Below are 17,465 nucleotides of genomic sequence, written 5' to 3' on the forward strand. Positions count from 1 at the left end.
AGTGTTGGTATGGGTGTACATGTCCTGCTACAACCACAGTGTTGGTATGGGTGTACATGTCCTGCTACAACCACAGTGTTGGTATGGGTGTACATGTCCTGCTACAACCACAGTGTTGGTATGGGTGTACATGTCCTGCTACAACCACAGTGTTGGTATGGGTGTACATGTCCTGCTACAACCACAGTGTTGGTATGGGTGTACATGTCCTGCTGTGTACAACCACAGTGTTGGTATGGGTGTACATGTCCTGATACAACCACAGTGTTGGTATGGGTGTACATGTCCTGCTACAACCACAGTGTTGGTATGGGTGTACATGTCCTGCTACAACCACAGTGTTGATATGAGTGTACATGTCCTGCTACAGCCACAGTGTTGGTATGGGTGTACATGTCCTGCTACAACCACAGTGTTGGCATGGGTGTACATGCACACATACAACCTCACAAAGATAACCAATATAAAATACCCCCACCCCATCAGCTCCACCAAAACATGTAGTATGTGTGTTACCATTTATTATCACTGTTGTTATGACTCTTGTTATCTACTGTAGTATCTACTTAATGAACTGCAAATTACAGCCAATATCAAATAACTTCACCAAAACAATATGTGTCACAATGTATTTCTATCTTGGCTCATACCGATAAAAACAACACTTGAGATATGCAAACCCTTTGCAAATGAAAACAAAACAATTGTGATACAGTTACTACCCAGCCCATCGCAGTAGACTACACAAAGTGTAACATGTATACATCCCTCCCCCCAACTTCCATAACTTCAGTGGTAACAATGTATCACACTTACTCCTTATCTACAAATACTGTATGAACCAAGATAAAAATACATTTGAGACACATACTGTTTCAGCCAGGTTAAATGAAATTGCCTGTAACCTGGGCTGATTATTTGCTGGACCAAATGTTCCTACCCCTAATATGGTAATACTAATTAACATATTGATATACAAAATGACCAATTCTAAACAATGTGTTTTCTACACTGTATCAAATATTATCTTGTCTGTACTAAAATAGAAAATTTGTGTACTCTTGTCAAGACATTATTTGGCATTTTAAAAAAAATTTACCATTCCATCAAATAACCTCTTCCGAATCTGAAGCCAAAAATCATTTGAACAAACATTCTTCTTCTTCCATGACTTTATGGCAAATCTCATACTTACATACTTATTTCTCAAATGGTGACAAAAAAAATGTATTTCCTAACTTTCCCGCCAACATTATCTGACAAAAATTCTTGTTTCTCAGTAAAATTACAGTACATCAGCTATTTCTTTTCCAAGGAATCATAGAATACATTGTCATTTCGTAAGATTTTTGAATAATTGATTGAAAAACCTATTCATACGGAGTCCCATTTTCCTGTCCAAATAGTTGGTTACAGAAGAGGTTCAAGAATTCTATATAAATATGAAAACAGATCTGCAAAATATTTGGCCCCATTTCATAACGTCTAAATTCATTATGCAGGTCTAATAACATAACTCCAGGATTTTTCTGTACTGTGACTATTCAAAAATTACATTTATCTTCCGATTATTAACATGTATGTACAGTTGTCATGGTTACCAAGATGTATGTACAGTTGCCACGGTAACTCAAGACAGAAATATCATTGATCATGCCAGTGAAAATATCAACATGGCTAAAATTTTGAATAAACACCTTTCAAATTCTTTACTAAATAAAATGAAATTTATGACTTGATTTGTTCAAATAATGGTCCCTTTGTGTTCTGAAATGAAATTAAACAAACATAGTAAAACCTAAGAAAATGCCAATACCTGGTACGTAACTTACAAAATGTGGCTGACATCTTGCTTTACACACCCAAGTTTCAAAATCATTGTAACTTAGGGTTATCGTAGCTGACAATGCCATGTCAAAGGTCATGTCAAAGGTCATATCAAAGCATAGGTGAATTCAATAACAAGCACATTTCACTGGGGGTTTTTTTATGGTGCGCAAACATGCCTTTTGAAGCCCATCAAATATTTGACCTCTGACCTCAGTCAAGTGACCTTTGACCATTCTTATATTATCAAAATAATGCCTTATGAATGTGACAAAATACTGAAACACAGTCCCTGTAGAGGGACATGATAGGGGGAACTGTGACTGAAATAATGCCATAGGTATTTGACACAATACTGTTTGTGTCAAACTTTCATTGAGTTAAAAAGTGAACTTATAGTTACTTGAACAACTCTGAAAATTATTCTTAGCTGTTTAGTTCATTTCATAGTTGATATTAGTCTTCCTTGTAGGAATGTCAGAATCAAGTTCCATACTTCGCCTGCAAGCTGGACTTGGTTGATATCTGAGTTTCTTGTAATGCCATATTGAATATCACCTTACCATTTTCCAGGGTACTGAGGTGCGGACTCACAAATTGTCAGCCTTTTTCACAATATGTTGGTGGGCATATTACTTATTTTAGGGTTTGTAGGCTAAAGTCGCAAAAAAATTGGTGGGTATTTTGCACATGAAGACACCCCCCACTTTAAACAACATGCACATTAACATTGAAATCAAACTAATTTGCATAATGAATTGAAAATTTCAAAGGTCAAAGATCATATTTGAAACAAGGCATTCTATGCAATGCAGAGAGAATGTACCATTGCATTGTGCATTTTGTACACCTACGGGAATGACTTTTAACTTACATTGGTAGATACTATAGTATACATATTATTCCATGGCATGTAAACAGTCATCCAATGCTTTAACAGGACTTTGCGAATTCATCTTGTTTAATAAAAATGTTAATGAAGTGTTCGAGATAAAATGCACTGGTTTCATTCACTTTCACTTGCATCAAGTAGAACTTAAGGGGGAAGTGATGTATAGGCCCTGCATGGTAAATTCCATTAAATGTGTTGTGGACTGTTTCTATTGTTAGTTATTCTTATTGAGGTTGACAATACATTAAATAGAATTTCCGTACCAAGGCCAGTACGTCACTCTTGCCTAAGTTCTGATAAATGCCAGTTCTGTACTGATGAGTGAAAGTGAACGAAGCTAATCCATGTTATCTCAGTTACAATCACCCAACTTTTAAAAAAGAAATATAGCAAATTCACACAAAGTATCCTTTCCTCCAACTTATCAAAAACATACTATACTTGAAAAGAAAGTTGATTTATAAAATTTTAATAGATTGCACTTTGATAGTGATAAGTGGTCATATTTTTCACCAAGGCTGCAAGCTTCAGCAAATAACAATTATGGTTTAACTGCAATTTGTCAGAATGAAATATGAACTGACCAAATCTCAAAGTGACTGAAAACGTAAATGACTGACACAAAACAATCTGTACACCAGTGTGTGTGGAAAATGATAAGTGTTGACACATAATACTGACACTGAAAATAAAGTCACTCAATGACTAATGCTGTCTGTCATTTATCAAACTAACAAAGAGATGACATCATTAATGCTACAGTCACCCAATGACTACTGCAGTCTGTCATTTGTTTTACCATTCTAGTGACTGTGTAGTGACAGTAAAGTCACTCAATGACTAATGCAGTCTGTCATTTGTTTTACCATTCTAGTGACTGTGTAGTGACAGTAAAGTCACTCAATGACTAATGCAGTCTGTCATTTATCAAACTAATGAAGAGATGGAGTTATTAATGCTACAGTCACCCAATGACTAATGCAGTCTGTCATTTATCAAAGGGCCATTAAGTCTAGTCATTGATGGTGAATGTTATAAGTGACTCACAAAGTCATTGCAGTAAACAAATTATTGTCAGAAGCAGGCAGTTCACAATGACTGAAGCTGATAAATGACTAATGCAGTCTGTTGAGTGACAAGTCATTGACTGAAGCTGATAATTGACTAATGAAGTCTGTTGTGTGACTTGTCATTGGCTGAAGCTGATAATTGACTAATGCAGTCTGTTGAGTGACAAGTCATTGACGGAAGCCTGAAGCTGATAAACAACTAATGCAGTCTGTTGAGTGACAAGTCATTGACTGAAGCCTGAAGCTGATAAATGACGAATGCAGTCTTTTCAGTGACTAGTCATTGACTGAAGCTGATAATTGACTAATGCAGTCTGCTGAGTGACAAGTCATTGACTGAAGCCTGAAGCTGATAAATGACTAATGCAGTCTTTTCAGTGACTTGTCATTGACTGAAGCTGATAATTGACTAATGCAGTCTGTTGAGTGACAAGTCCTTGACTGAAGCCTGAAGCTGATAAACAACCTATAATGCAGTCTGTTGAGTGATGAGTCATTGACTGAAGCTGATAAATGACTAATGCAGTCTGTTGAGTGACTAGTCATTGACTGTGTATCCACTTAATGACACATTGCCAGAGGAGAAGAGTAGAGGTGGTGTAGTTCCAGGAATTCCAGCAAACTGTCCTGAAGGATAACTACTACTCCGTGTAATGGTTCCATAGCCTCTATCAGCAGGTGTACTATTAATAGGAGTCCTGGGAAGTGACGGAATATCATAGTTGTAACTGAAAAAATAATGACAGCATGCAAAGATGTGTTCATCAAAACAGGAAAAGAATGAAAGAATGAATGAACACACGAATGGATAAATTAATGAATGAATGAACAAATGAATTAATGGGTGGATGGATGAATGAATGAATGAATGAACGCACAAATGAATGAATGAATGAATGAATGAATGAATGAATGAACAAATGAATGAATGAATGAATGAATGAATGAATGAATGAACAAAGGAATGAATGGATGGATGAATGGATGGATGAACACACGAATGGATAAATGAAAGAAAGAATGATTGAATGAATAATTGAATGTACAAATCAATTAATCAATAAACTAATAAATTTTCCTTGGGTATTACAATCGTTTATAGCATCCATATCAAGTGTAAAAGTATACTGTTTCATTTACTAATTGACCACATTAGAAAGGCCACATGCTCGGCTTGTAAATAAACCAATTGAAACAGTATACTTTTACACTTGGTATGAATGCTACAAATGAGTGTAGCACATGGAAAAAGTGCTTTACTTCAGTGTTACTTGATGCACTTTGTGTCTATCTTAGTTTGCCGATAGTTTGATTGCCATAGTAGATAGTAAATCAATCCCACAACACCCGCATATTTTGTGAATTAACAGAAAAGATGAGATGACAAGATAAAAATGATTACTTACATGTCTCTTGGAGTAACACTCTTTGTCAGATCATCATCACTGTCATAGCGTCTGGGATTATCAAAGAAATAAGCTCGGCTATCACGATAACTGTGATGAGGACTTGCACCAGGTGAAGTCTGGCAAAAAAAAAAGATCAAAAGTCAAGCATACTCTGTCTTCACCTTTATTTCTCTTTGTCTTCCAATCAGTATATCGTCTCTTTTCAGTGTTAATTTTCACGGGTAAGTCCTATATCAAAACATACTATGGAAATGAGGTGAGTAAGTATGTTTCATAATTGATTCTCTATACCTACAATGTTTCCATAGTGCACTATAATATGAAATAAACACACAATTTCATTGCATATTTGGACAGCGTCATTATGCATTAATATATTTAGGCGAGAAAACTGAAGGTGATTTACATAAATATCCTTATATGGTATGAAACAGTAATTTCTACTCACAGTGAAAAAAAATTTCTGGAAGCAACTCCCAAATTTTTGTTGACATGATCTTGTCAACATTGTCAGGGGTGTACTCTGTGAGTAAATATTTTCATTTGAACCAAAAGTCCATGAACATTCATTCTTGATGTTAAATGGTTACTGAAAAGTAGAGTTATTAATATTGCAAGTGTGTATATTGTTACAAGTACCATGTTTAACCACATTAGCACCCTCACTCCAGCAAGGGCCCAGTAATTTCATTTTAGCAACTTTTGTTTTTGGTAAATATTCCACTCAACACCCAAGTTTTCAACAACCATTGCAGTGGAGGGGTGTCTTTACTAACACCCACCCTCCACTATGAGAAAGAGTTAGGATGGAAGCACCCAGGGCACTGACATAGTATTTCCAATCAAGTAACAATATGCTACTTACAAGAACTGTTAGCGGTGTTGGTCTCTTCACTCGAAAGAAAACAACTACTATAAAAGTTGGTAGAAATTCCCATACAAACAAGACAACTCCAAATGTAATATATTTAAGACCTTCCAAGTCCACTGCATCTGCCTGTCAATAAATCAAACAATAAAATATGTGAGACACTTCACAATAAAGTCTAACAATAAAACAATCTTCATGTACACCTGACAAAAATACCATAGCTAAATTTTCAAACCATGAATTATGAGTACAGAATTTACCCATCTTGTACATGTATGATGATACTGTCTGGAGATGACACTGAATACTACACTTTTTCATTTGGTGTGTTTGTGATTGTCACCAGTAGTACACAATCAAATGCCCTGTGTGTGTTTAGAGCTACTTGATAGTAGGGATACATGTAAGAAACTATCTCCACAGTCCTCACCACAATTAGTAGTTTTCTTTTTAGTTACTTTCAAAGATTACTATATGTATATCTTTTTATATTCTCTATAAAATTAAAAGTTCATTTCAATACAATTACACAAAGGAGATGACGTGTGAATGATGACCTCAGAGAAAACCAACAAACACAGATATCGATACCCCGAGTATGCCACTGGCACTCATGAGATTCTGTGTTATTCTTACCTGGTCAGACACGTTAATCCACATGAAACCAAACGTTGGCATTGACATAAATGGACTGATGGCAATTAGGTTATATATTGCTCTTGACACATACAGTAAGACAATGAAGACACATGCTATTGCTGCCTGACAAACTGTGGTACCCTGGAAAACAAAAACATGTATTTTTAGTTACAGTACATGTAGTATCAATCAATGCAGTTTCTTGTAAATAATAAGACATTCTCTTGATACGGACAGTTTCCTTTTAATAACAGGAAAATTTTTATATGATGATTTTCTCAAATTATAGGGCATCTTTATGGTTGGATGCTATTATAAAAGGGGAAATGTTCTTGATATAGTAGGAGAGTTTGCTTGGGAGAACTTTTATCAAATGAGAGTTTTACAGGCTAGCTAAATAGGGAAGTTTCTTATAAAACTAGTCAGCAACACCTCTTGAAAGTCAGAGGATATTTTGCAACAACATGCATGTATAATAAACATATATCAATTAGAGTTAAAACAATCCTGGACAGTTGACTTGTGTGTTATAAATGTCCAGATAACTACACACTTAATGAGATCAATTTGCATATTTAGCAAATGTGACATCAATCTATTTTAAATGTTCTGATTTACTACATACATAATGAGATCAATTTGCATATTTAGCAAATGTGATATTAATCTATTATAAATGTTCTGATTTACCACATACATAATTTATTTATTTATTTATTTATCAATGGACACCATTTCAGTGCATTAGCACTGTTCTAGCAATTGAAGCTGTTGTAAGATTACGTACACAGAAAAAAAAAAGAAAAAAAAGCAAAAAGGAAAAAAGGGGGGACAAACCAGGACAAAAAGTTACAGACGCACAGTGTACTTTAAAAGATATCCACCCACATTACCAGACTACATACTTAAGATGTCTTTTAAATATCGATGAGTTCGGAGCTGATCTTATGGATAGGGGTAGATTGTTCCATAGAACAGCACCACTATAGTGAAATGCCCATTTCTCATATTCAGTTTTAACTGTAGGGATGTATATGTTACCTTTACTGGCCTGTCTTGCTATTATAAAAGGGGAAATGTTCTTGATATAGTAGGAGAATTTTACAGGCTAGCTCAATTTGCATATTTCGCAAACATGACATCAATCTATTATAAATACCTGTACTTTTCGAAATAAACAGTTTTTAAAGCAATTTTCTTCTCTTGATAGTACAAAAGTAAACATCATGGTTTCCAAACACTTACCCTGGCTTCAAGCAGTGCATTAGCTGAGGACGACGTCCTGGCCAGTTTCCATATGCAGGCAGCTAATGAGATAGCAACTAGTACAAACAGAAGTCCATTGATAATAACCCTGGCTTCTATCATTGTGTTCATTGTTCTGCCTTGGTTTATACTCACAATAATAGCACATGACAAGTTCATTGCTGAATACAGTAGTATCAAAAACACAATAGTGATTCGTAGCAGAAGTTTTTGTCTACTGTATCTGTCTGCTTCATAATGTATTCGGAAAACAACCTGAAAATTGAATATAAATAATTGTTGATGAATACAGTACAGTAGTGGGAGAAACTAGTGTTGATCTTGATCTAGTGTGACAAATGACCAACATGACAGGGTGTGAATGATTAACACATCATTGTGGAGTCAATGATGGGCAAATGGTTAGAGTGGCCGGCTTGGAATCTGCAGGTTGTAGGTTCGAGTCCCATCGATACCATTTGTTTCTGAATGGTTAAAGTCCTTGAGGAAGATTTTAACCACGATTGTGCCTAAGTCAACCCAGTTGTATAATTGGGGACCTGGTAGGATAGAGGTTGCAATACCAATGCTTTAACCCTATGTGCTCATTGAGGCTGCAATGGATTGTATGCTACCAAGAGAGTTGAGGAAGTATAAAGGGCCGTTGTGCTGCCATTGATCTGTGCCAGGGGTAATAATTGTGGGTGCATTATGCTCGGAGGAGAAAAGGCACATCCACATTATTATCAACACTAACACAGTACCTATTAATTCTGAATTGACTGCAACAGGGACATTCTTTTTTTTTCATCCAAAAAATGTTGTTAATCCTCTTTCTCCCAACTCATACTTACTTGTCTACAACTTACAAGCAATTACCCCTTCTGAGAAAAAGAGTTAAATCTTGACCAAATGCTTGGTTTTGAATCATGTCCCATGTTAGTTTGATTTGCCTTGATACCAATATGTAGTATTGCTCATTAAACATTTAATATCGAGGCAAAAGTAAGGTCATACACTTTCAGTCAGGGTGATGATTGCCACATATTATTCTTATGGCATCATGTCTCATATAGAAATGATTACATTTTGAGTGCAAAGTATCCTACATGAGTATATCTACAGATGATTCAATACACATCATGGTGAACAATATTGAGAAGTACCTCATTATATCTAAACAAAACAGTTTCAAGAAATGGTTCAGTTGCAGCTACATTTGTAGTACAGTTTTCCCTTTACACATACAGACAAGACATCTGTTGCACCACAGCAGGAGTCCTGTACATCATGTGTTACTGTTCAAGTTAACTTCACACACCAAGATCGACACTAAAATCCTAATATCATCTCACATGTGACATAAATGCAAACATACTGATGTATTGTTCAGGCTACATACAAACAAAACTCTTCAATGCAGTGTCAATCTTGGTTTGTGAAGTTAACTTTAATAGTAATACTGATTTACAGGGATACAACCTGGTAGATTGTATCCCTGAAAATTAGTATTTTGCATTCTTTTCTGTTCAAAACTATTACAAATACAACTCTTAATGAAATTGCACACATTTTAATATTTAACTAAATTTCTGTATTCTTATCACTACAATGTACATGTAATATTCCTATTTGTAAAGCTTATGACAGCTTTGGACCATTTTAGTTTTAAATTTACCGTATCTTGGAGCTGAGTTTATAAGCTTTTCACCAAAGTGAAATTGTCAGTGCATGCCTTCTATGACATTGTCTCTGACAAAGCCAGGATTGTTGATGGTTTAGTAGGGGTTTCCTGAACATTTTGATAATAATACATTCATATGTCATCAGATCTTTATCCTTATACCAGGTTTGAGTTCAGCAAGTGACGGTTAATTAAAGGGGAATACCACTCTAGGAAATAGTGACATTTTCATAAAATATGGGCTCTGAAAATTCATTTCATAATTTTACATCACCTCACAATTACTTGCAATTTCAGAGAAACATCAAGTCGATCATGTGCCTTTAACAGTGTATCTTTGGTAAAGGCTATTGTATCATGTATAGAATATGCATGAGTAAAATAATGCTATAGACTTCAGTGTAAAACAGCTGTCATGAATATTCAGTGTGCAACCATTGAATACATTATATATGATGCAACAGCCCATAGCAAAGATACTCTATAAAGGCACAAGATCAACTTGATATTTCTCTAAAATTGCAAGTAATTGTAGGTGATATGAAATGACTCTCCAGAACCCATTTTATGAAAATGTCTCTATTTTCTGGAGTGGTATTCCCCTTTACAATATGCTTCAGTAAGTAGAATACTGTGAGTATCTTTTAAATGTGTAGCAAATATTACTCTCTAAAAACATATAAACTCAGCTTGCGCCCCTTTAATGAGTTCAACTGCATTTGTTGTTCCCTTTGCCTAACATATGTAAACAGACTTAGTTGTGTCTAAGTTCTTAGGATAGAGAATGGAGTGAATTGGTCAATGGTTGTACATGGAGTTGATTTAGTAGAGATCTCTATACATGTAGGTTGACAGATTCGTCTTGGTGTACACGCCTTTAATCAGTCGTGAGCTATTAATAGTTACCAGGAGTCAAAATAATGACAAATTATTTCTATCTATAAGTATAGATAAGAACAGGAAAGTTTTCTAATGATAAATATCAAACTATGATATAGTGTTCTGACATATCTTGTTACAAGGAAGTTGTTATGTCTTCTATACTACAGAGTTGTTACAGACTAAGCCTTCCCCTATCATTCCTCTGAAGCAGTTTCTATTTCTATCAAGACATACTGGTAGCATTCACTCTACAAACTGAACTTCAGTCTGTCAAAGGTCAAGGTCAAGGTTGAACTTCTCACTCTCTAGTGATAGGCTGCTTATTACATCATATGTTAGATCTGCTGTATTTAGTATAACTAGTATCAGACACTGATGTATTACATGTCACCAGGACACTGTATGAGGTTAATACATCAAATGTGTTAAATACATCAACAATTTGTCAACCAACTGTATACTACATGTGTAACTAGTGACTCATAAACTGTAGTACTCATAGCTGGAACTACATGTACCATTCTTAGGATGGGTAAAATCTGATCAAAATCTGATGTATTGACTACGGCTTGATTCCTTTACCTCTATTTCCTTCATAATATTGTCTTTTTTTTTTTGTTCCAAGAGTGATCGACATTTCCTGAGGCTTCCAATCTGTAGTGGTCATCTTTTCCTTAGGCAATCACTCTAAGAACAAAGGACACTATATGACGGAAATAGAAGGAGGAACAGAGTCGCATTCCTAATTCAGATTTTAATGTGAATGTGATGGGTATTACAACACATCACCATCCATTTGTCAGTCACGCCATAGTCCCTCTATAGGAAATGTAGTCACCTACATGCATTTCATCTTCCATCTTTGGCAGGTTGATAGACGAATAGAACATATTAGATCACATTACTCATTGGAAGTTGCTAACAAATAGGGCTATCATTACCATATACCACAGGGTATATTTCTATCCCTAACCACATTGTTAGCTTAAATTTGTTGTTTATAACCAAAGCTACATGCACCACTCTGTAATGTTTAAACTTTGTTAGTGAGTTAGATGGTCAACTCTGTATATAGACTTATGGAGACACACATATACATGTTTACCAACTGAAGCCTGAAGGACAAGCTGGCTTCCTATTCAAATACCTAATCCTAACCGTACCCCATACCTTGAATACAAATGTTTATTTATTGTATAGTCACTCCACTGTTCTATATTTTTATCATCTTAAGTTCTTGACGGAAAAGTCTGTACAGTAAGCTTGTAAAATGACGGTTTATTTCTATACTTTTATATCAGTTTACACATAGACAGTGGAGGCTCCACTGTGTATAACATTTTATAACATTTTCACATTTGTTGCTTGCAGAACAGACATTTTGGATAATAACATGTGTACATTCCTGGGAATTCGTTTTTTTCTCAGAAGAGATGAGTGTCGGCTCTGTCACATTAGAAAAATTATTTTAAAAATGAGCTAGTTGAAGCAAAATAAACCCAATACACACATATTATGACGGAGAGGAATGAAAAACGAAACTAACCTGAGCGAAGTACAGTACCAATAGACACAATGTTATGAATTGTAGAATGGCGGGACAGCAGTACAGCAACCAATACCAGACGATACCAAAATTATTAGCAAGGCGACAATTTTGGAAATAAAATGAAAAAAGTGTAGTCCTTAGTCCTGCCCATACTAAACAGAGAAACAAGAAAACAGTCTGATAGCTGAAACGTTTATGTTTGTAATACAGTATCAGGAATAGTTGTACGTAAATGAACAGGAACAGGGAGCCGTACAACGCAGTATATACAGCAGTCAATCCCAGCTGAACTTGTGGTAAGAAAGACGGGCCTATAGGTGTGTCGGTACTCTTCAGATGCTTTTCAAATAGAAATGCTTCGTCAGATGTCATATTTACGTCAAAACAGCTCCCATTCTGCGAATTGTGCACTGACTACATTCTTCGAAAATGGCGGATATCTTTGTAAGTAGCGAATGTCAGGTGACTTTATGAGTACAACAAGTCACATGACTTTCTAGGGATGCCCCCAACCTCAGCTCCGTACTACACATCGAGATCAACGTCATGGTACACGCAAACGGCGTAGCCGTGTTGCAGAAACTGTTTTAACATTCGTTTTGGACGAATTCCGAGATCAGATTGATTCATTTTCGAAAGTGCCTTTGATTGATCAAGCGGAAAAAACGACTGCTTAGTGTTGTGGTGCTAGCTACCCCCGGAGTTTATACCACGACCAAGGCCCCCGGCACGGTAGCTACCCAAGCGTCAAACCATTGTGAAATTCAGGATGATGCAATATGCGTATAGTATGCCTGATCATGGATGTGCTATCCATGGCAAGATTAAAAAAGACAATGTTCAGAAAAAAGCACTTCATGCCACCACCTTGGCATTCCATGGCCCAGGGGACTACTCCCCTTATTAGACTATGCGCCGCCCTTTGGGATTCCTTTTCTCGCCCTTTGGTCTGAAATGGGGTGGGTTTTTTCGAGATGAGGAGTCTAAAAAGTAAAATGGGGTCCACTCTACATTATTTTCAATATTGATCATTCTAAAATTTGCTCCATTTTCCTTTACCAAACCATAAGTGTGTTATTAATTGCCCCCAAAATGTTGCCTCCTGAAGGAAAAATACAAGCGTAATAACTATATTTTGCCATCCACCATTTCCTTAAATATGGAACAAATATTTCGGTCTAAAATTCGATCTTCTAAAATCCTGAAATGATCTAAAATAGGGTATTGGTTTTTGATCAAAATGGGTCTAAAATTGGGTCTGGGGTTGACAGTATTGACGGCATACCCCTAACCGAGCTGGACACTGGTACCGCCCCGGGCTTTGCATACACGAGATGGAGACGCGACTTCTACAATGTAATTCTGTGAACATCATGTACGCTTTGCTTGACTCAATATCCATGGCATACATAGCATTGTCAATATTCAAGTTATAGGGTCCATGACTCAATGGATTACATGTGAAATAGTGGGCATTGGAGAGGATTGTTTGACGTAGTGGAGAAACAATTAGAAACAGAGTTTGCAAAGTTGTACTTTAGGCCTATACATTGAAACTCAGAGTACCAAACAGTTGTTTGGTGGTCTGAGAGTCATGAGATTGAAATAAACTCACGTTCGCTAATATAAGCTTAAGGTTTCTCTTATCTTCTGGCTTATGCCAGATTTTATTTCACCACAGAGAGCGCAGGCCTATCTGTCACTTGTTTACACAATAAACAAATACATAACAAATAACAAAAATCATATCCACTCTCAGAAAAAACATCAAAAATGACATTTGTATTATCAAAATCAGCATTCCGATGACTTTGCATGCATGCAATGCCTATTATATTGATATTTTACTGTGTACAGCATAAATACATGGGTACAGAGCTCTAATTAACTACTTTTTTCAGTACTATTGTAAATTACATTATGGTTTATATTGAGTAATACTGAACTGTATGACAATTTAAACATGGTGCAAAATATTTTAAAATATTCGGTGTATAGGAATGTTAATATTGATAGCCCCAAACACTACGTGAATTCGAACTTCACCCATATTATAAGTTGTGGGTCTTTGTCAAATTGTGTTGTGGGGTTACAATAAATGTTATATACCTACAAACAACTAAAATTTACATAATTCAGGCGCGGCCTTTTGAGTAAAATATTGCCCTCCTCCGATTCCGTCTTTTCTCTAAAGTATGACCCTCTACTGTTAAGATATTTCAAAACCATGGTGTCAGACATCAATTCCACCTTATTTTCTTAGCAATTTGTAAATTGTGTATTTGTCAATATAAATGTAAAAAATGGAAATATTACCTTTATATTAAATTTTAAAAATCTTCTGTGAACTGTATACTGGGTAACACACACACACACACACACACACACACACACACACACACACACACACACACACACACACACCGCCTAACCATCAACAACCAATGACTCTTCACTTCATCAATAACATAATCTTTCTCAACAACAACAACAACAACAACAACAACAACAACAATAATAATAATAATAATAATAAATTACTAAGTGATATTAACCAAAATCATGACACGTACATCGTTCTGTTTGTTGTAATAGCTTCCTGGTTCTAACACCTCGCATATTCCGTGGCGCGTCGAGATGTTCGTGATCACGTACGTCATACGGTACGTTCCAATGGTAAGTCACGTCTCGTTTGTCGCGTTATATTTTGTTTTGTTGTTTAGAACATCTTCTTAGTTACGAAGCCATACGACATTCCGTCAACTTTGCTTTGCGTGTTTTCTTACAAACAAATACTGAATTATACAAGATGATGCCAACTTTTGTTGCCCGATATAACAGAGTTCATCAGTTTGATATCGCCCAGCCGAAGTGTCGATTTTGTGAGTAGATGCAAAACTTTATAATATATTTTAGTCCGTATTTTAGATGACGATAAAAACACGCCTATGAAATGTACAAATAATCTACCGCATTCGATTGTCATTAAAATCGACTCCTTTCTAAAAAGTAAAGTTTCCCCAGCACTATATTTGTTTTATTTATATGTTTATTTTTATCTTTATTTTATAGTTGAAAATCACACTCCATTTGAGAACAAATGGATGAAATACGTGCCTTTGATACTAAAGGAAATACCAACGAAAGTGTCAAGGTTGTTCCAATGTGCCACTTGGAAAAATGTGTTGACTGTAGTTAACAGTAAGATCCATCGACTTTATAAAGGAGGCACTCGTCAAAATAGAAACAATGTTGCAAATGAAGATATCATTGAAGGTCTCATACCATGTGGTGAGTAAGATAATGATGGCTGACTGAATTGAATTATTCATAATTAGGTTCTTACGATGCGAGATTACTGACTTGTAAACATACCTTGCAGAAAATATTTCGAATGAAACTAAATGCCAACGAACAAGAAATCAGCTTAATACTTTTCTCGATATATACTAGGTTCTTCAAACTCAAAACAATTTACATCAGGAATATTTCTTTACAAATCATTTCTACGTATATTTTCTTACAGGTGTACATTTAGTTGTACCAAACGCCTGGGATACAATCAGTGATATTCATAGCGGTAAATTCACCAAAATTATGAAGATCAAAATTGCCGATAAGATAATGGCTATGAAGCAAGTTCAACTCAGTGACGAAATAGAACCAAATAACATCCACAACGAGTTACAAGTATTAAGGTAAAACGATTTAAACTACTACCATATCTATTTTGTTTTAAGTGTGAATTCTTGGATCAAACTGTGCGTACAAAGAAAACAGATCTCCTCAAATTAATTTCCATACCACATTTTAATGTGTTTCATTTTTTTTCCAACATGGTTCATGATTATACTTATGTTGCAAGATCAATTTTGATGAATTTTACACCACACTTTGGTGGACCGTACGTGATGAATGATATCAGAAGTATTGCATGTACTCACAACGATACCCAAACTGAATAAATAGGCCTCAGATAAAATCAAACTGAACTATTTCAGCGTACATCGAATATGACTATAAGAAATTTATTTTTGCTATTACCAAGCTAGAGTAAGAAACAATTGTTGTAGATTACTATTATTCACTGTTGTGTCTATTTCTCTTTCCTAGGGATATCACTAAAGATGGCAGTCGTCATTTCATTCACTTGTTTGGAGTATCAACTGAGTTGTACACAGTCTCGACTTTTATCAATTACATTCCAGGCGAACTTACTTTGCGACATATTATTTATGAAGAAAGATTTGAGGTGAGTTATCAAATATTTTACTTTTAGTAATATTACCTTTAAAGACTCGTGACTGCATAATTTTTTGTCATTTTCTCCCCAACATTGAGTTATTTGCCGATGAGGGCGATATTAATAATATTATGATTATGGAGTTTTCATATATTTTACTTTACAGGTTACTTATGCTCAGAAGATTGGCTATGCTATTCAGCTTTGTCAGGCAGTGAGTTACCTGCACAATAATCTCAAAATTGTACACAATGACATCAACCCACGTAATATTCTGGTAAGTATACATTACTGAGAACTTTATGGAATGTTAGAGAAGACCTATGTATTCATATACAAATATTTTGTTACTCGTACCTATAGCTTCTTTCTTTCTTATCTGTCTGTCTGTCTGTCTGTCTGTCTTTCATTCATTCTTTCTTTCTTTCTTTCTTGTCGTTGTTCTTCCTTTCTTTCTTTCTTTCTTTCTTTCTTTCTTTCTTTCTGTATGTGTGTCTGTCTGTCTGTCTGCCTGTCTGTCTGTCTGTCTGTCTGTCTGTCTGTCTGTCTGTCTGTCTGTCTCTTCTCATTCTCTGCCACCTATAATTACAAGTATTGTGTCAAACACGAGCCCGAAACTAAGCACAGTTATATTTTCATCATTATGTTTTTCTACAAATTAATATTTTTTACTTATATCGTTTCACAGGTCGATAATGATAAACTGCTGCTAAGCAACTTCAGTGTCTCTGGATATATAGGATCAAAAAGACACGTTGGTGACGGTACATTACAGTATATGGCACCAGAAGCAGTTATCCCCTTGACCAAGACTTTACGGTCAACCCTTGACGTGTGGTCTACAGCAGCCACAATCATCGAAATATTCACATCGGCAAAACCATGGCCGCTCGTAGATGATGACGATGAATTTAGATACGCCTTTCCAAAAGTCCTGAAACGAGGCTATGTTATATATCCTGAAGGACTGGAAGACATTGGTAGTTACAGTTTGGTCGACATTCTGTTACCATGTTTCAATGCACCAAATGGAAGACCTGCTGTCAAAGAACTTATTCCAAAACTAGAAGATTCCATTGTATTGTACGAAAATGAAATAGATTAAATAAGTTACAAATGTGAATACTTTGAAATTTTAAAGATAGAATTATTAA

General features: G+C 35.6%; 1 protein-coding gene across 2 annotated transcripts; it reads right to left on the reverse strand.

The window, feature by feature from the left end:
• Positions 1 to 211: 211 nt before the first annotated feature.
• Positions 212 to 12,468, reverse strand: LOC144447480 (G protein-coupled receptor 137Ba-like). 2 transcript variants are annotated; one of them, XM_078137527.1, is made up of 6 exons: positions 12,066 to 12,468; positions 7,954 to 8,229; positions 6,706 to 6,849; positions 6,064 to 6,195; positions 5,196 to 5,314; positions 212 to 4,487 (listed from the first exon to the last, which is right to left on the reverse strand). In XM_078137527.1, exons 1-6 carry the CDS (start codon positions 12,438 to 12,440, stop codon positions 4,328 to 4,330), a joined length of 1,206 nt encoding a protein of 401 aa, XP_077993653.1. In that variant the 5' UTR covers positions 12,441 to 12,468; the 3' UTR covers positions 212 to 4,327. The 2 variants fall into 2 exon arrangements, with proteins under 2 accessions (XP_077993653.1, XP_077993645.1); XM_078137519.1 differs by having other exon boundaries at positions 212 to 4,517.
• Between the last annotated feature and the right edge of the window lie 4,997 nt (positions 12,469 to 17,465).

Source organism: Glandiceps talaboti, chromosome 2 (genome assembly GCF_964340395.1).
Source record: "Glandiceps talaboti chromosome 2, keGlaTala1.1, whole genome shotgun sequence".
NCBI lineage: Eukaryota > Metazoa > Hemichordata > Enteropneusta > Spengelidae > Glandiceps > Glandiceps talaboti.

What these genes read in the sequence shown, in the direction of transcription:
- LOC144447480 (XM_078137519.1), bottom strand. Translation starts at nt 12,440, where the DNA reads ATGACATCTGACGAAGCATTTCTATTTGAAAAGCATCTGAAGAGTACC. An exon ending in GGATTAACGTGTCTGACCAG is followed by an intron (nt 6,196 to 6,705) that starts GTAAGAATAACA and finishes ATTTATTGACAG; the next exon opens with GCAGATGCAGTGGACTTGGA. An exon ending in CAACACCGCTAACAGTTCTT is followed by an intron (nt 5,315 to 6,063) that starts GTAAGTAGCATA and finishes TTTTTTTGCCAG; the next exon opens with ACTTCACCTGGTGCAAGTCC.